Source organism: Stegostoma tigrinum, chromosome 2, assembly GCF_030684315.1.
Source record: "Stegostoma tigrinum isolate sSteTig4 chromosome 2, sSteTig4.hap1, whole genome shotgun sequence".
NCBI classification, from domain to species: Eukaryota; Metazoa; Chordata; class Chondrichthyes; order Orectolobiformes; family Stegostomatidae; genus Stegostoma; species Stegostoma tigrinum.
Window position 1 is genome coordinate 72,315,396 of NC_081355.1, and position 20,106 is coordinate 72,335,501.

The 20,106-nt window shown below is 38.9% G+C and overlaps 1 protein-coding gene across 1 annotated transcript in view; it reads left to right on the top strand.

Annotated features, from left to right (window-relative positions):
* LOC125447373 (histone deacetylase 9-like) overlaps window positions 1–20,106 on the top strand; it is a 737,956-nt gene that overhangs the window by 578,098 nt on the left and 139,752 nt on the right. The window contains exons 18-20 of the mRNA XM_059654559.1: window positions 5,858–5,978; window positions 9,620–9,669; window positions 14,809–14,916. Coding sequence (XP_059510542.1) covers window positions 5,858–5,978; window positions 9,620–9,669; window positions 14,809–14,916 — 279 coding nt within the window. The remainder of the gene's footprint in view (window positions 1–5,857; window positions 5,979–9,619; window positions 9,670–14,808; window positions 14,917–20,106) is intronic.

Here is a 20,106-nt window from a genome sequence, read left to right on the forward strand (position 1 = left end):
TATATGTTTTACTTAATAGTAGATTGCTAACAATCTTTTTCTGGACACTTACAGAAAGCCAGTGTTGCATTTATATTTTGAGTCTCCATTCAGTGAATTTCTCGAATGTAATTCTTAAGGATTGTGTTAGCAATGAATCAGGATTTCAATTCTGAATGTTGATGTGTTTTGCAGTCAAGGTACATTTATATTTATGCAGCATGGAACCAACGTCACCAGATATTAAAAAGGTTGCTGATGAGAGTTTACAAGGATTTTCCTGGATGGAATTTACAAGAGAAAAGGCAAAGTAACTGTGACTCAAACTGCTGTTACTTAATGGAGAGGCCCTCCCATATGAAAGTATCAACAGAACCTGGATTCTGGAAGCCCTGGCCTCCATCATTTTTTAGCTGGAGTGCAAAATTAGGGCCATAGTAAATTTGCACATCGTTGGTTCCTGGAGGAAACTGCCTATATAAATCAATGCATAGATTAAGCCTGGGAGGAGCAGGGTTTGGAAAGCCAGGGTAGCCTTGAGAGAGGCTCTGAAGAAGGCTCACTGGACCCAGAACGTTAATTCTGCTTTCTTTCCACAGATGCTGCCAGACCTGCTGAGTTTTTCCTGCAATTTCTGTTTTTTGTAGCCTTGAGAAAGATCAGGTAAACATTACATATTTTTAAAATATAATGATAAATGTATGTAAAAAAGTTTGTAAACTCATTGGAACTGACAAAGCCTTTGAGGAACTGCCAAGATGTCCAAGAGCTATCAAAGCTACCAAAGATCTACCAAAACCTATTGGAACACTGACAGGGGGTCTAGTTCTCCAAGGCTTTAAAAATTTTTTTAGAAGTATGGCTTTTTTTGAAAAAGTAGTGATTTTTATACTCTTCCGTTGGCATAAACTTGAGGTTTACCATTATCAGATTGGAGTTGCATGACTGATTTGACATCTAAGAATTATCACAGAGGTGCCTGAGCAGTGAAAAGTTGGATTGTCAGTTCCAAGTGCTAAGAGAATAGGAATGTTTGTTGTTATAGAAAAGTAAGTTACTTATTTGTTTTCATAAGAAATTATTCTTCGGAATTTGATTGGGTCTTTATTCATCAAGGGGGGATATTTCAAATCATATGATGTCATGAATGGACCAATTACTTTTTGTCACTATGGGTCCTGAGGTTTGACCATGGTAGACAAAAGAGGAACTGGCAGAAAGAAATCAAGGAAAAGTGGGGTTGGTTTGCGGTCATGGATTGGCATGAATTTGTAATAAGTTGGCTCAGTGACTGTAAAGGCTCGTGGAAATGAATGGGAGACATAGGCTGACAAAGATGTTTTAAGGAGGGGAATGATGGGGGGCATTGAATATGGCATAGGTGTATGAGAGACCAAAGCAGGTAGGTAATGTATCATTGAGTAGTATGGAGGGAATGAGTGGCTGTGAGGGTGATTGGCATGAAATCTGTAAAGGACCACTGAAGGTGAAAGGATAACCTGATGGGCATGAGGGATCGTTGGGATGAATGGTGACATGACAGTGCATAGTTTGGCATGGATGAACATTGGGAGAGTGGTGAGAGTGGGTGAGAATTGGAGAGTTGAGTTTTATTTTATCTTTATCATTTTTTAATAACTCTTGTGCTCGAAGGCAGTCACACTTTTATACTGGCAGCATCAGTTCTCACTCAGGGTCACTTGACTGAACACCCAGGGAACCCTGCTACCCCAAAACAAAATTCTGTGTTTCCAGCCTACAATTGATTACTGTGCTTTATACAGTTTGGGCAGTAATATTGCCAAAATAATTAAGTTTATTTTAACTTCTGTTTTATAATTTGTGATATTAATTACAAACGTTTTCACAAAAATAAGAATTCTGATCCTGTATTTATTTTTCGTGCGTATGACTTGACAATGTAAGTGACTGTTTAATGTGATAAATACTGACCATGTCAGACGATCTTCAATCCATTCATACACTATACTCCTGGTCCATAAATCCGTTGGTAATGAATCTGTGATGGAAACGTCTGACTGCCTTGATGAAAAATATTCAAGAATTTTAATGTTTGTCTCTACTGACAATATCCTTGCCATAGACAATGCTGGTAGTCGCCCACTTCATTCAGACAGAGGATTGTTTTTGCTTTCAGTTTTTCAATTTGACATTTTGTCAGTTGGTGTGTTTATAAATGTCTTTCTGATAGTAATTAAGAAACTCACCATTTTGCTCCTAAAGCTGATTGCAACATGTGGTGCACCCATAACATGCACCCAAATGTGAAATGCAAAAGCTCACTGAATGTGGATCCTCTGGTCCCATGCCCCTCAAATCAGTGAACTGTAGATTCCAACTCAGTGTCTCAATGTAACTCACTCATTGGAACCCAGGAAAATATGTATGGTTCTGGCATGGACCTCACACAGAGACAATTTCTAAAGGTGGAATGAATAGGAATGGAAAGGGAGCAAATGATAGCTGGCACCGGCCTGATTTAGAGACAGGAGAAACTTTTTTTGTCTCCTATTCGAAAATGACATAATTTTTAAAATAAAATCTTGCCCCTTCTCTGATGCCCAGCACTGCTCAATTGAAGAACAACCCAGAAGAATTAAGTGAACCATGGGTTTTTCTGTTAAGCCGCTGATATTCGTACTTTAGGGACGTATCACTTGATTTAGGCTTTAGGCCAGCATATTGGAATTCACTGTCTGTCAATTTGGCAGTTGATGCACTTTCAGGAGAGATTATTCCCAGAAATAAAAAAAAAAGAACTGGGAGAAGGCCAACTTCAATTGGTGAGAACTTCTCTGGCCGAGATAAATTGGCCTCAACGATTAGCAGGAAAATCTATACAGGAACAATGTTTTTTTTTAAAAAAAGAGATCATTCGGGTGCAATCAAAATATGTTTCCACAAGAGGGAAATGTTTAAAAAAAAGTCAAGAGCTTCCTGGCAAGCTAGATTAAATATTAAATGAATTAGAAATAGGTTGCGTGTAACAGAAATTGCAAAGCAAAATGAGACTGTACCTTACTGTTGATTGTAGAGATTGTAATGAAAGTAGCCAGATAGACCTGATAGAATATGAGTTCCCTGAATGGGATTGTTAATCTGGTTCAGTCAGGGAACCCTGGCTGACAGACATAAACAGGAGTGTCAGACATTCTGAGAGCTGGCTCTGAGGGAGCTGGATCAGTGTCAAGGAGGGTGACTTGGTGATGGGTTATTGGCCTTTGTGAAATTATTTCATTGATAATTCAGGCCAGACTATGTGAAACACATTTGACAACACTAAAACAAAATGTGACTATGAAATTGTGAAGGCAGTGACCATAATCTACCAATCGAACAAAGATACATGGATATTGCGGGAGATTGGATAATTACAAATGTTATAGCTTTATCCAGTAAATCACAGAATCACTACAGTGTGGAAGGTGGCTATTCAGCCCATCACGCTGGACATTCAGCCCCACACTGACCCTCCAAACAGCATCCCACCTTATTCCTGTAACCCTGCATTTTCCATGGCTACTCCACCTAGCCTGTACATCATTAGACGGTGAGAAGAAACCGGAGCACCTAAAGGAAACCCACGCAGACATGTGTGCAAACTCTATTCTGATAGTCACCTGAGGATGGAGTCAAAGCCAGGTCCCTGACACTGTGAGGCAGCAGTGCTAACCACTCATTTCAGGAGAATTCGAGCAACTATAGCCCGGTTAGTTTAAACACAGTCATGGAAAAGCTTTTACAAATAATAATTTAGGCTAGAATGAACAGTCACTTGGAGATGTGTGGATTAATTTAGGGAAGCTAGTTTGAATTTGTTCATGGCAAAGCGTATTTTACTAAAGCCGTTGATCTTTTTAACAAGGTAATGAAGAAGGCTGGCGAGGGCAAGTGATGTATATGGGCTTTCAAAAGATCACAGATAAAATAGCACAAAACAGACTTGTCAGCAAAGTTAGAGCACGAAGAATAAAAGTGATTACACCAGTGACAAGCAATAGAATGGTGTACAGTTAATTTTCAGAACAGAGAAAGGTAGATACAGGCATTTATCAATGTTTTCTCTTAAGACCACTGGTCTTCTTAATTGCATATTAATGAGTATGACTTTATTAGAGTGCAACGTTAAAATTTGCAGAATACACAAACTTGAAAATATTGTGAACTATGAGCATAGTGATAAACTTCAAGAGGACATAGACCAGCTGGTGGAATGGGTGAAAAATTGACAGATGATATTTAATACATGGTAGTATGTGGTGAATCATTTTTTAAGGAGGAATAATGAAAGGCAACATAAATAAAAGATACAATTCTAAAGCAATTGAAGAGCAGAAGATGTTTGAGCACAAATTGTTGTATGTGGCAGGGCAGCTTGAGGAATAGATAATAATATATGGGATACTAGGCTTTATAAACATGGACATACAAAAGCAAGGAAGCTATGAAAAATGTGTATGAACCCCAGTTTTGGGCAGTTCATCTTAAGAGATACCTGAAAGAGGCTAACAAAGAGAAATGAAGATGGCTCCAGAGATGAGAAATGTCAGATATGTGGATAGATTGGAGAAGTTGGAATTGGCTTCCTTGGAGAAAATAAATTTAAATGAAGATTAGATACAGGTGTTCATAATGATGAGGGATCTGGACTTCGTGCATTGGGTAAAGCTGTTCGTGTGTGAAGATGATTCAATGGCCCAAGGTGACTAGCTAAGAAGCAACGGTGACATGAGGAAGTTTTTTTTAACTCAGTATGGGGTTAGGATCTGGAATGTACTACCTCAGGTAATGGTGGAGTTAGACTGAATAACCACTTTTGAAGGAGCATTGGAGAATTATTTGAAGAGAAAACATTTGTGGGACAAGAGAAAACAGGCATGAGAGTGAACTGGATGATTCACCTTTGCAGACAGCTGGCACAAGCTCAATGGGCCAAATGTGCTCTAACTATTCTATGATTCACTGACTCTTCATTTGTTTCCCCACGTTATTCAGAAATAATGTTGCAAGGGAGCTCATTTTTCTATTCATTGTCTTCACCAAAAAAGATTTTTATGTCACCACGTTTTGCTTCTCTCTCTCGCAGTCAGAATTGGGATATGATGAACAGGTTTCTATCAGGTATTACCAAGTTGATATAATAGAGCTTAATTTCAAAATACAATTATGACTCAAATGGGATAAAATTTAATTTATTGTGCTTGTTGAGACGCTACCAGAATTGTTAAACATGTTGGTTTCACACCACTTTTGATTGTATCCTCTACTGAATTCAGTGGTGGATGATAGTGGGCAACATTTAAGTCAAGTAAAATAAAATGAAGATTTGCGGATGCTGGAAATCTGAAACAAAGGCAGTAATTGCTGTAGAAACTCAACAGGCCTAGCAGCAAATGTGAAGGAAAAGCAGAGTTAACATTTTAAATGGTTCTGTAGAAAGGTCATTGGACTTGAAATTTTAACTCTGCTTTCTCTCCTCAGATGCTACCATGCCTGCTAAATTTCTCCAGAAATTTCCGTGTTTATTTAAAACAAGTGATCTGGCTTGACCCTGGGAATTTCCTGCTCAGCACATTACATTAGAATTTTGTGCCCGTATGTACCTTCTGTGTTTTTCGGTTTGGTTACTCTGTTAAAAGTAGAAGACATGCAAAATCTCTACCATCTGGTTATTATGATGAGCAATATGTTGGAATGCAATGAGAACCTAACACTGTGATTTTCTATAAAATTATGGACGTATTTGGGATAACAAATTAATATGTACTTTTAATCACGTTCTCCATAAGAATATCAATTTTTATAAGGTTGTGAGGGTTGCTGAGTGAATGGATGTTTTGCTATTTTATTCCTTTAGCAAATCCGAGGTCGAAAAGCCACGTTGGAGGAAATACAGATGGTACACTCTGAATATCATTCACTGCTCTTTGGTACTAACCTCCTCAACAGGCAAAAGCTGGACGCAAGGAAGCTGCTAGGTTTGTAGAGCCTCATTCTAAGTACAGCACACATTCCATAATATTCATCAGTCATTGCCAGTGTCAGACTAAAACACCTAGCAAGGAGTGTAACAAATTGTCACTTGACTCAACATATATATCAAAATTTAGGATTATTCTTTTATTGTCTGTTTCCACTTTAGAGTGGTGGTATTAGTTGCAGTAAACTGTGTGCCAGTTCTTTTAAGGTAGAACCTGAACATTGAAGGTGGCTTTGTAGATATTCAGAACAATCTCAGCAGAGGGTCTCAGGAAAGTTGGCAGTGGGATAGAATTTATTTATGAGTCAAAGACCCTTTCCATTGCCATAAAAAAATTCCTGGCTTTATTTTAAATGAGAAGTCTCCAATTGCCTCTTTAGGGATCATTTTAAAAACTACTCAATACCTGAATTGGTTGGGTGGAGCATGCATCATTGAACCCTAGTAGCTGATCTCATGAACTTAATCAAGATAACAAGTGCCAGACTGTCAAGAGAATGGGGTGGTAAATAAACTGATGGCATTTTCAGATCATGCTATTGAATTTAGTCCAGCCAGAGTGAATTAAAATCATCTCGTAAAAGAACTGTGCAAATCTGTACTCACGATGTTTGCTTTCCTTCAGCAGTGTAGGTAATGACAAGAAAGTTGGGGAAGTACTGTGAGAATTAAAAAATAAAACTCTCAACATTGGGAACAAAATTCCAAATTTCCATCTTAGGCTTTAAACGATGACTTCAGAATATTGCAATGAAGTGGTGACTACTTTATTTCCATGCATTTATGTTTCATTATTGGCTAAGCTCACCTCATCTCTATGCATCTCCCAATTCCCTTCTCCTCCCCTGAGAAACTAGACAACTCAAATTCCCCAATTAAGAGTCTGAGTGATCATCTAGTAGCAGCAGCTCACCACTTGCTAATCCAGGCCAAAATCCAACTTTCCCTCCATCACAATGTCCCAGTATATTCCTTGGATACGGTACTTCACTGCCCTTCTTCCAGGCAAGTTGGCATTAGCAAACCACCAGCATCACCACTAGATTACTGCCAGTCCAACTTTCACGTGCTTCAGTCCTTCTGAACTTCACTGTGGAACTCAGGGAGACCTACAACTTTCATGCTTCTGACGAGTTGCTTTACATGCAGGGATACATATGCATCTTGTACATCAATATAAGATCCATCTTATGGCTCTGAACTTCATTTCTCAGCACTCACTTAGTTTTACCTTAATTGGAGACTGTCAGCCTCTGTCTCTTGCATTTTTTTTAGCACTTTGGAAGAAGTGGCAGCTTATCACGGTTTGGAGCACTAAACAATCAATGGGATGGACATACTACATTGATGTCATGTGCCAGTATCTTACATGATAAACACCCTGTATGTGTTTCAACCAAATGTATGAAAATGAAAGCTGACCAGTCCCTACTGGGGTCAAAAGGTGATACGGTCAGTCAAGAATGGCCCTTCAGTCAGGCAAGGGACTTGACTGATTGCAGTCTAGGGTTTGCACAATGGCAAGTTGTGCAAATGAGGTGTGAACAGTCTAGGATTATGGGTAGAATGGTCTGGGTGCTGTGAAGATGTCAGGCTAAGGGATGGGCTGTGTTTTCTTACAATGAGACAAAGCGAGAGCTTGAATATGATGAAAGTGAATGAAAGAGCATTTAGTGGTGAAGCAAATGTAGGCGAGGTGATAAGTGTCACAGATGAGTCAGAAGCAATTACAGAGATTGAGAAGGGTTTGGGGTTTGGGAGGATGTGTGTGAGAGCCATTGAGTGGACATGATACATGCTATAGTGAGAGTTGTCGACGTGCTTAGGTGTGAGATAAATGTGCAGTGACAGAGTTAGTGAGTGGTGGCCTCTTCAGTGTAAGCCAGGAGAGAGAGACAGAATGGTGGCATTTACCTTTCTGAAATTTAGAAGACCATTAATGTTCTTCCTGCACTGCTGCGTACGGTGCTTCACCTGGGATACTGCGCTGACCAAGGCTTCTATCTCTGCCCAGGCTAACTGAGTCTGGTGGTGCAGCCTACATTGCTGGTCAGCATGAAAAAGGATTGCCTTCACCACCCCATTCCCCAGCACTTCCAGGTCTCTGTCAGTGAAGTGTGGTGCCAGCCTTGATTTCTAAGTCATGCCCTGGAGTATCAGTGTGTGAGAAAATGCTTCGCCAAAAAAAAGAAAATTTCTGCCCAATATTTTTGTTACTATATCACCACAATAATCCTGTAGTGAATGTATTAGGTCAGTTGTAGAATATATTTCACTGCAGACTAAAAGGATGTGTGTTTTCACTTGTAATTCTTTCTTGGAAGTATACTTACTGTTTTATTTTACTACAAGTGATGCAAAAAGCAGAGTAATTGAAGCAATACAAAACAAAAAAAAACATGAAATAATGCATGCCATGAGCAATTCTATTTAAAAGGGCACAACCCAACTGGTTAACTAATGTCCTTCAGGGAAAGGAAGCTGCCACACTGACCCAGTTTGGCCTATGCATGACTCCAGCCGCACACGTATCATTGATTCTTAATACCCTTAGGGAAATCAATGATGGATAACAAATGCTGCCATGACTGCATTGCCCAGATTCCATAAACAAACAACATAAATTTTGTTGCAATTTGGTTAAATAATAAAGAATGAGAAACACATATTTTATTATTTTGTTTAAGAAACCTGATTGAGGGATCCAAGTACAAAGTGAAGGAAGCTATCAAGGTTCAAAGTATTGGGACCAGATTAAATCAATTAAGAACATATAAGTGCGAGAAAGGTCTAAAGAACTGTGATATAATTACCAACACCACCCCCAACTCTCCCATGGATTGGCACCTTGCCAATGAGCATCCTGTTAACAAACGTATAAAAAAAACTTCCTAAAACATTTGTGTGTATTTGCTGATCCTGCTAGTGCCCAATATTGCCAACAGAAGTGCCATGGTAATTCCTGGATTGAAGGTGTTGTGTCTCCTAACTTGTTCCATGCAAGCATGCAGTAACTGGCAATATCCTCACTTCCCTCGGTGTGGCACCCAAACACATATCTTTCCAATTTCAACTGAGACTGAAGTTGAAAATAATTTTTAAATCTACTTTATTGGGATACTTCAGGCCCATTTTAAACCTCTTGATTTTATTCAGGTGCTTCAGATCTTACTAGGTTGGCTTCATCCTGGTGGCAGGGATCCCACTGGTAGCCCATGTTACGAAGCGAACTAGTTTAACCCAAACAAATAGATATTCAAAGTGATGGAAGTTCAAAGTTTTGTATCACAGCTACTCTGCCAACTAAAGGGAAGTCCAGCCCTATCTACAATAAGGCAGCACCTTTGGGCAAGGAAAGGAGAAAAATCACTATAATTTTAAATTCCAACATGTGCTGATCTTCTGATATAAACAAGTGTATAATGGGCATCTGTAAAATGAACAGAAAATATTCCACATGAGCTCAACCTTGAAATGAACATCTTGTGAGGTTATGCAGACTTGAATGTTTTCTGTACCCCGTTCTTTTCCACCAAATTTCCTCTGTTTATGACATGGAACTTGACTTCTGAAATTTAAAGAATGCAAAACTGAACTTGCAATAATTAAGACTACTTATTCTTTTCCTTCCTCACCTAGGTTCTGTCACGCAAAATTTCTTCACTGCTCTCCCTTGTGGGGGTCTTGGAGTAAGTATAACTTTTGTTGCTGTTCATTCTATATGTTAGATTCTTTTAAAAAAATGTTCTGTGCACTGTATTAAGTCTTAGTCAGGCTTTCATTAAAGTCTGACAGCTGGAGAATTCCCCCAACTATTCTCAAGCAAAACATTGGTTGCTCAGTGAGTCACCGAAACAATGTTCTCGAATATTTAACCCCAGATGGAAAAGACATCACTTGTTCACCCTCTATTTGACGTTTTGTGCTGTATTTTCTTCTATGATTTACAAGTATCTTCGCACATTAAATTTTAAGAAACCTCAGTGATGCAGCGTTAGCTCAAAAAAACGTCTCTTAAACTTGCGCTTCCCTCAAATTTCCACCCCCGCCCCCTCTAACCTTTAATGGAACTGAAGGCTGACCTCACCATTCACTGAACAGGAAGTGGCAGTCATTGCACTGATGATTTACAAACTTGTGGAAATATTTATCTTGTGATATATCTTACAACAGCAATAAAAAGAAAGCTCTTAGTGACTCATCCTGAAGTAAGAGATATAATAAAACTTTGGAATTTAAATTTTGACTTTTTGACGTTCCCCCCTTCCCAAAAAACATGAGGACAATAAAGCATCCGATGATTAGGTGGAGAAGGCTAGGCTGCAGGAATAACAAAAACCCACAAGTATGTTGAGTGCAATGATTGTTCTGCGTTGGGAAATATCTGAACGTACATGCAAAAATAAGTGAGAAAGCCATCACCTGGTTGCATTACAAACAATGCATATTAAGCTGAAGGGTGTACATCAGTAATTGCCGTAAGCCTCCTCAATCATTCTATAGCCAGAATGACTCACTGTTGCCACTACACTAGCAATTTACAGCCACTTCAACTCGTGCCAATGCCTGTGGCTTTGAGTCCTATTAGTTGCTGGCCTGAATATTTGTGGAGTGATTACTGATGCCAAAAGTTATAACTGTCCTAATTTCTAGATTAAAGGTTGCAAACCATACTCAAGCGGAGTCCATTGCATTATTTGAGGGAGCAAATACCTTTGAAAACCTTTGCAGATTCAAAGCAATTTGTCCAAGTTGCATCTTTAAAAATAATGTTAGAATGCAGAAATTTATTTTTGCAACAGTTCCACTCAATCTTGACTCAACTGTCTGAAAATAACATGCCGTGGAAGGGCAGGGAATTGCTCTTGCAGAGAAATAGCATGGATTTGATAGGCTGAATAGCTTTCTTTTCTGTGCTGTATTTTGTGATTCCATGCCAGTAAAGCTGATGAACGTCAGAAATGAGTAGCGAGTCGCTCAACATGTGAAAGTGAGAAGACAGGTGGAAATTCCTCGCTCTTACCTAATGGATCTGCTAACAGCTTTGAAAATTTTATGTTCTTTTATATTCCTGCATTTTCTAGTATTTTCTTTTTGTTGAAGAACTCTGTTTGATATTATTGTAGCATAAATGACTTCATGGATTTGTAGATATGTTTAAACTACACTGTTGTATACAGGAGCAAAATTGCAAACAACTGAGCTCAATTTTGCATGCTAACTGATCTTGGCTATAAAATGATCAATTCTTTTGAATAATCTTAGCCTTTAATGTCCTTGACGGCTGCAAATAATGGTGCAAAAAAAAGAACAAGCCAGATTTTATGACAGTACCGTCATCAGCTGCACTGCTTCAAAAGGCTTTCCAGCGTTTGTTGTCACTTATAACTTGGACCTGAAACAATCCACAATTCTCTAGACACGCTTAGTAAAATTGATAACAGACTTATTTCTCCATTCGCACAGCTCAGAGGAGGCAATTCAAATCATCACCAATGGCAGCAAATATTACTTTTTGACAGAGTCATAAAAATATAAAGGAGCTGTGCTTGTGACACTGGATGAGAAATTGGCACTTAGATTGGCTAGGGTTAATATATCTACATTAGTTAGTGGCTCAGGGAATATGATGTTTGTAAACAGGATATGATTTTATAGAAGATAATTTCTTTCCTGATGCCCTGAAGAATATCCAGCACACATCAGAAAATACCGGTTGACTTGTATCATCTGAACTGGGGCAATTCACTGAAATTTTACCTAAAAGCTACAGAATGGTAATGTTGGTAGAGAAATAACATTGGATCCATTTAACTAGTGACTGCATCACTAGAATTAATTTTGACATGAAATGAGTCAGTCACATTGCATTCTGACAGTAATTTCCATACTGAGACATTTAATTCAGAAAGTTGTCTTTACAAGATCCAAGTCAAAGTCATTCGTCGTAAAATCACAGCTGTAAAAATTAAAGACAAAAGTTACAAAGATGTTGCACGTTTAAAGGAGTAGATAGAATCTAGCTTCCCCCACCCCTCCTCCAACACCAATGGTCTACCACTTTGATAGTCAGTGTCTGGGCTAGGAAAGCGAGACCCTGGCATAACCATTCTCTTGATAGCTCAGTCCATTTCCCTTATGACATATCATGCAAGAACAGATGCAGCTGATTCAGTATATGCCTGTCTCTGAACTTAACAATGAGCAAGTAAAGGGGCCATTGGGACCAATAATCTGAGACTGTAGAGCTCTAAAATGCAAATATTAATTTTCTATAAAAAAAGACAAAAAAGGCACCATATCTTAATTTCTTCAAATAAAAATCTACAGGGAACATTTTAAACAATTTTTATATTAAAAATAACAACTGATTTTGCTGTTTTATTCAATTATACACTGCCTATCGATGCATTTTAAACTTCGTTATGGTGAACTTAATGACAACACTTTGCTTCACATACAAGATATTGCTAATTAGTTTTTAAATTCTACCACCATAATATTGAAACACATCCATTTAAACATCAAGCATGACTCACATGGACAAAGTGATGCAATGTGTTTGGGCTCTGAATTTCACTTCAGGGGTCTGAGTTTGAATCGACTCCAGAACGATAAGATGAAAGCTCCCTCCTGCCAGTTGTGGCTCTTGTATGTAAAATATGTTTGAGCTGTCTCGACCCAATTCATAGTGAACCAACAACGAGAAACTGTTCATGATTGCAAGCTAATTATTGGCAATCTGACACTGCAAGGACACGAGAATGTTTGGTATAACAATGGAAACTTATCAGTGCAATCCCAGTTTGCTGTTCTAAGAATTATTATTAGGTAGCATTGATGCGGAGATCCTCACCATTACTATCTGGAATGGAGGGTGTTACATGCAGCTGTCTCTTGCAATCTTAGAATTAAAGAGGTTTACAGAGGCCCAGGTAGCCTGTAATATTTGCTGTCTTGTAGGCCATATATATTTAGAATGCAATCGACTCCACTTCCTTTTTCGTTATCTAATGGGTCCTCCAAAAAAAACGATACTGAATTGTTCTGGTTAAGAAAATATCTCGATCAATGGATTGGATTTTCTTAAAATCTGCCACTTTTTTTTCAAATGAATAACTTTACACACAGCGTACCTTGTTCTTGACAGACTGAGATGTTTTCTTTAGCCAGTTGCATAAAACTGCCCACTCTCACCAAAGTTGGTAGCTTGTAGGTGAGTTCTCAAGAAGTTCGGTAATGACTTAAACTAAACCAACCAAATGACCATCTTTGTGTGTCTCGCCTTCCTTCTCATGCCCTCAGGATGGCATGACATTTGCACCGTATGTGACAATCATCTACCTTCATTGATTAAATGGTTAAATGTTGCACACCTCACATTTCCCAGTGGTGCTCAAACTGTAAAATTTACTAGTTGCCAACGTATGATGTACCCAGCCCCAATTGAATAAAATAAACTTAATGAGGCAGAGTTGTTTCTGGGTTAACGGGGACAGATGAATGGCTCCAACTAGTTTCATGTCGCAGGTCTTTTCCAAGCACTATTGGGTATAAGCTCACAAGAAAAAGAAGGAAAAAGCCGTACAGTCCATCAAGCCAATTCTTCATTGCTGATCTGTTCAAGATATTAACTTCATTTTACTGCTTGCTCCACCTTAAACTTATGTTAGACCACCAAATCAAATTAAATGTATACTTCCTCAGCCACCAGTCAATCTAGATACGTGTAAAATTGGAGCAACAAAGACCAATTTCTATTCCTGAAGTGTCCAGTGAGTGATTTAATACTCACCATATCTCAGCAGCTACTCTGAAGAAAAGCTGTCTCTAAAGTGTTCACCCTTTTCGTAATGTATTCCAGTAACTCTGAAATTCTTACTCAGCACAGATTAGCATGCATATTTTCTCTTTCTTTATTTTTTTCTCTGTAGGTTCCTAATAATGAAATTAAGCTGTTTCATAAATTGTTTTTGGCATCTGAAAGACATGTACAGGACTATTAATAATCTTTTCCATTGACTGTAAATTACCCGAAGGATTTTTACTGCAGAGTATCCATCCCTAACAAGCAACAGTAATACAGTATGAGGTTAGCTATTTCAATGCTTGTCATAATCAGTTAATTTCCAATTGGTACTTCTTGCAAAAATTATATACTACCGCTTTAACAATAGCATAACACGGAAAAGGAAATTAATAGCATAATATAAAAGAATTTATTAGATTAATGCATTGAAATCTGTATTAGTGGATAAGGAAAATAAGTACTAGAGCAGTATTTATGCCACTGATATGTAGGCAGATAATGCTAATAAGACATAATCCTATTTAGTTACGTATTGTATCATCATTTAAATAATAAGACTGTTTTATGTCACTAAGAGCTGGAGGTAAAACAACATTTTTAAAGAATGCTTCTAAAACTGCTGAGTATGCTTTCTGTTAGTATCTAATGTGATAAAGATTAACTTGGTTTTCTTTTCAATTTCTTTGGCACTTGTTTAACAGAGTCATGAACATACCACAGACCCCTGGCTCATATCAAACCACTACTGTGGCCTGTGTATAACAGTCTTGCAAAGCAAGCTAGATCCGGTCCATGCATGTGATGTTGTTTGTAATGAAGTCTAAACACTGAGTGGCAGTGAGGCATGACAGGAATGTATTTCCATTGGACATGGCTGTGTATAAAAAAGCATAAGCAATCCATGTCTAGAAGGTCCGTTCAGCTGGCCAAGAAGGAAGACTAATGTTATTGTACATTGGCTGTCATCCTGCCAGCCCTCCCTCACAGATTTGTTTCTCTTTGCTGTCTGTTTGCTCAGGTGGACAGTGACACCATTTGGAATGAGATGCACTCGTCCAGTGCAGCACGCATGGCCGTTGGCTGTGTCATTGAGATGGCTTCCAAAGTGGCCTCTGGAGAGCTAAAGGTGAGGTCCAACAACGTTGTGTGTGGGAATTATTAAGGAAACAAGAGACAGAGAAAATTAACTCAAATAGTAAGGCCTGTTCACTGGGAAATAGCTAGTTGACTGAGAAACTGCGGATCTGAACTGTAATTGCCCACATTAAAGTGATGCATTGTGAAATATATTCATTGTACCTACATGTTGTTATCCTCCTACTGTTCTTTTAACTTCACTTCATACTAGAAAGTCTAGTAAGCTTTATTTCCTGAAAAGAAATATTCCCAGTGCAATAAGCCTGCAGCATTTCTGAACCTGGTGAAAAGTTTTAAATTTATACAGCTTTCACCCAGTTGAAGGCTCCTCTGAATGGGATAGAAACCCTTTATGCTTTTCTCACTAGCTTGTGTTTGTTGAGCATTTCTAACAGCCCAAAATGAAACACTTATAACGGAAGAACAATAAAGTTATGCACTACATTAAAATTAAAATACCTCACGTATGCAATATCCTCATAACATGGAATTATTTTGTGGAATAAATTTGTGTGATTGGTCAGTCAATTCATAGCTGGACAGATTAAATGAAAAGTTTACAACCTGTGTTGCTATAATTTGACAATAAAGTCTCAGGCTGCCAGCAGAAGATCTAAGTATGCTTTTGCATTTTATAATGAGTATTGGAGAGTGTTCTTTTTGGTTAGAGGGTAATCTTCACAATATCACAGCAACAGAACTATGAGAGAGTACAGAGCAGTTGAAAACTGAAAAACAACTCAATTTTTATATATCATCTGTTACATCCCCAGCTCTTCATATCCCTTTGGCTATAAATTAAAACAAACTGCCTCCTAAATTTTTAAATAATTCTGCGGTAACCCCTGCTTCAACTCAGAGTAAGAGCTTATTCCACTGAATAATAAATCATTGGCATTTTTTTCAGGTGTAGTCTTTCCTGTCCCAAGAATGCCACATTGTAGTAGCTACCTAATTTGATAATTCATTTCACTGTATACTCCCTACTGCTTGAGTTTTTATAGAAATCTTTCAGATCAGCCTTCCATCCCAGGTAAGTTAAAGCATATTTTCTCTCTGAACCATTTAGTCTCGATTAGACTACATAATTTGAACTCTGCAGTTACAAAATTTTTTTCAACTACTCCTTCAGCCTAAATTTCCACTGAGTGTGGGTAAACATGTATACAAGCATACACATTAGAAGTGGGACGAGGCCACTTAGCCCCTCTAGCCTGCTACATTCAGTATGATAATGGGTGATCGAATTGTGACCTTTGCCATATTTCACTTACCCTTGATTAACCATTGACTCTGAGTAGAACGGTGTCCATCAATGTGAGGAGACGTGCCTGATTTTATTTCTCGTAATATTCTCATAACAAAATAACAAAAGAACTGTGGATGCTGTAAATCAGGAACAAAAACAAAGTTGCTGGAAAAGCTCAGCAGGTCTGGTAGGTCTGTGAAAGAAAAAACACAGTTAACATTTCGGGTCTGGTGACCCTTCCTCAACCCTGTTGTTGTTCTTGTTGTTGTTACTGTATTTTCTCGGTATTGTTTACTTTGTCACTGAGACCCTTTTAACTTCTTTGCTCCCTTTCAGTTTATTTCTTGGATGTTATTGGTATCTGCTGTAGTGAAGGCTCGTGCAGAATAACTGTTTTTATCACCTACCATTTCCTGAAATTCTATTACCAAATTTTCCAACTCTCCAGAGAACTTGAATCACTTGTTTCTTTTTCAAATACCAGTAAAAACCAGATTGTTTGTTCTTATATTTGTAGCTGGCTTTTGCTGAGACTCTAATTTTCCCTTTTTGAAATTATTTGTTTAGTTATTCTTTAATGTTATTCATAGTTTTTCTAATCATCTGACCTGCCACCACTATTTGTGGAATTACGTGCTTTTTCTAAATTACTGAGTTCACCATGGACAGTATGCATCTTATTATGCATCTCTTAGTATGCATCATTAGCTGATTTCCCTAACTTATAAAAAGGATTAATTTTCTTGACGTAACTGCAGCGAAGTGATGACTGATTGATAATATTGTGACCTTATAATAAGGTAGGTTTTTTCTGCTTTTGTCAATGGCTCAGTATTTATTTGCACAAGGTTGAGATATCAGAAACTCAAAGATTCTGTTTTAGATAGTTTGATAATTTGTTTGATTGAAAGAGTTACAGGACAACTAATCTTTTCATAAACAATTATGAATGACCATTTTTAGCCAGTTTTGGAATGTCCTTCTGAATAATGGCCCATAAGTGATTCTTTCAGCATGACCTATGAGTATAACCACTTTATAGACGTGAGTAGCTTCAACTTCTAACATTCACTGATGTGGTAAAAATGTGTTTGTGAGCAGGATATGTATCCTACACATTTGGACACTGACATTTCACATGCAGAGTGCTATGTTTGTAGGCTATCCTGTACTGTGTAAATACCTGATTAATGCAATTGCCCTTTGAAGGACTCACACCATTCACTAGCACAGTCCACATGTTCAGACAGAAAAATAATTACACCACCCATCCTAGTTGCGGTCACAGCCATTTACATTTCCATTGCATACTCATGATTCACATGAGGATGGAGGCAACACAGGTCATACTTGGCAGGGTGTCTGACAAGCTCAGCTTGTAATCAGGGGTTCTCCTGCCAAATGTTCTTTTCTTTCTTACATTTTCTGTTGGGCCCATCAGTACTGAACTTCCATTTGTTCCCGCATAACTGTCCAATTTACGTGTTCATCTCTCAACATTACCCTGTGGCTTACCTGTGCCAATCACTGTCTTGCAATGTCCCCCATCACTGGAAGTTTGGTGACCCTCAATAACCTCCCTACCCTCCCTACAGTAACCATGTCCTCCCGTGCATGATTGTTTCCCACTTTTATATGGTGAATTGCCCCATTTCACAATTATTGACCACTCAGCTTCACAACAGCTTGGCAACTTTCTTCTCCAGCAACCCCACCACAGCAGGGGCCCCTATATAATTCCCTTGACCGTTTTCTTGAGCGGACCACCAGGACTAATTGAGGTCCTTCCCCATGACTGTCATGAAGGTCAGACTGACTGATGAGTGACCAGGCCTGTAACTGATCTCTGTGCAGCTCCCCCACTGGCATAAATGAATCCCTGGATTTGGTTAGATTGGATCTGCAGGACTGACCGTGGCCCATTCCATGGACTGTGTTAAGAGCCCCTGACCCTGACTGCCTGAAGCAACTGACTGATTCACTGCTGACCTGGTCTTACTGTATTGGGATCCTATAACTGTTGATAGCCCCTCTTGAATTGACTGAGAGTTACTCCCCTTAGATGTTGAGACATGACTAATAGATGAAGGATAAGCAGTGTTTTTGCAGCCTAAGCTGCTGGTACATGCAATAGGTGTGAAATTGACATGCCCACCCTTTGATAGATCGCTGTTGAGAATGATTATAATGCTTGACTTTGTATCTGCACTAAATGACAAGTCAACACAGAAGTACTGTGAGTCTTCAAATTCTGAAATGAAGTGACAAAGTGCAAAAAAAAAGGCACGCCAAATGAGAGAGACAGCAACCTTCAATATAAAGGCACAAAGTGAATGAGCACCAAGGGATCAAACAACAGGATAGGTAATGTCATGCCCTGAGATGCTGTTGGTTGGTGAGGAACATCAAGGTTATTCACAACCAATGGTGTGCTGAACTCACCAGGTACCCCTCTGATTTCCATGATGAGAATTCTAGTTTGCTCTCGACAAGTGGTAGGATAGGAAGCCAAATTATATTAAGACAAAAAGTACAGTTAACAAGGCCACTGTTGAGCAATAAACCCCCTTAGTAGGTGACTGGTTTCTCCCTAGTCAGAATCTCACTTTGACACCTCAAACTTGCTTAAAAGATAGTCTGCAATGTTCCTGACATTGAGATAGGCTTCACTGAACTTCTCACACAATTCTGCTGCATTTCTCATAACCCATATCATTCCTTCCCCTATAAGATTCAGCCCAAAATATCTGCAAAAGGGTACGTTTAGTGAGTTAAGTGAGTGAGAAATTAGATTGGCAAATAAAGTATAATCTTGGAAAATGGGAGGTTACGCACTTTGACAAGAAGTGTAGAAAAGCCAAAAAAGATTCATATATGAATCACAGAACAAACATTAACAGCCAGTATTTATTCAATCAAGTGGAATGTCGGCATTTATGGCAAGTGAGATGGAATACAGAAGTAGGGAAGCCTTTACAGCTCTACAGGGCATTGGTAAGACTCCATTAGGAACACTGTGTGTAATTTTGGACTCTTTAAGGAAGGATACACTGGCTTTGGGAGAGGTTCAGACCGATTGCTGGGATGAAAGGATTGTTCGGTGAGGAAGAGGGTGTGGGTTGTCACAGAGTCCAGAGAATGAGGTGACCTTATTGAAGCAGATTAAATTCTGAGGGTACTTGACACAGGGTTGATAATGATGGGATATTTCCACACGTGGAAGAATCTGGAACTAAGAGGCACAGTTTAAAGATAAGGGGTCACCCACTGAAGATGGGATAAGAAAGATCAATGGATGTTCCAGGATTTAGAGCATTTAAAAAGAATAGGGAGGGGGGGAACAAGAGGAGGGGGTGTAGCACTACTAATCAGAGAGGGTATCACAGCTACGGAAGCTTCCATTGTCGAGGAAGATCTGCCTACTGAGTCAGTATGGGTGGAAATTAGGAACAGCAAGGGAGTAGTCACCTCGTTAGGTGTTTACTACAGGCGCCACAATAGCAGCAGGGAGATTGAAGAAAACATAGGTCGGCAGATTTTGGAAAAGTGCGGACATAGTAGGGTTGTTGTAATGGGTGACTTTAACTTTCCCAATATTGATTGGAACCTCCTTCGAGCAGAAGATTTGAATGGAGTTGTTTTTGTAAGGTGTGTTCAGGAGGGTTTCCTAACTCAGTACATTGACAGGCTGACGAGGGGAGAGGCCATTCTAGACTTGGTGCTTGGAAACGAGCCGGGGCAGGTATCAGATCTTGTGGTGGGAGAGCATTTTGGTGATAGTGACCATAACTGCCTCACATTCTACATAGCTATGGAGAAGGAGAGGATTAGACAAAATGGGAGGATATTTAATTGGGGAAGAGGAAACTATGATGCGATTAGACATGAGTTAGGAAGCATGGACTGGGAGCAATTGTTCCATGGTAAAGG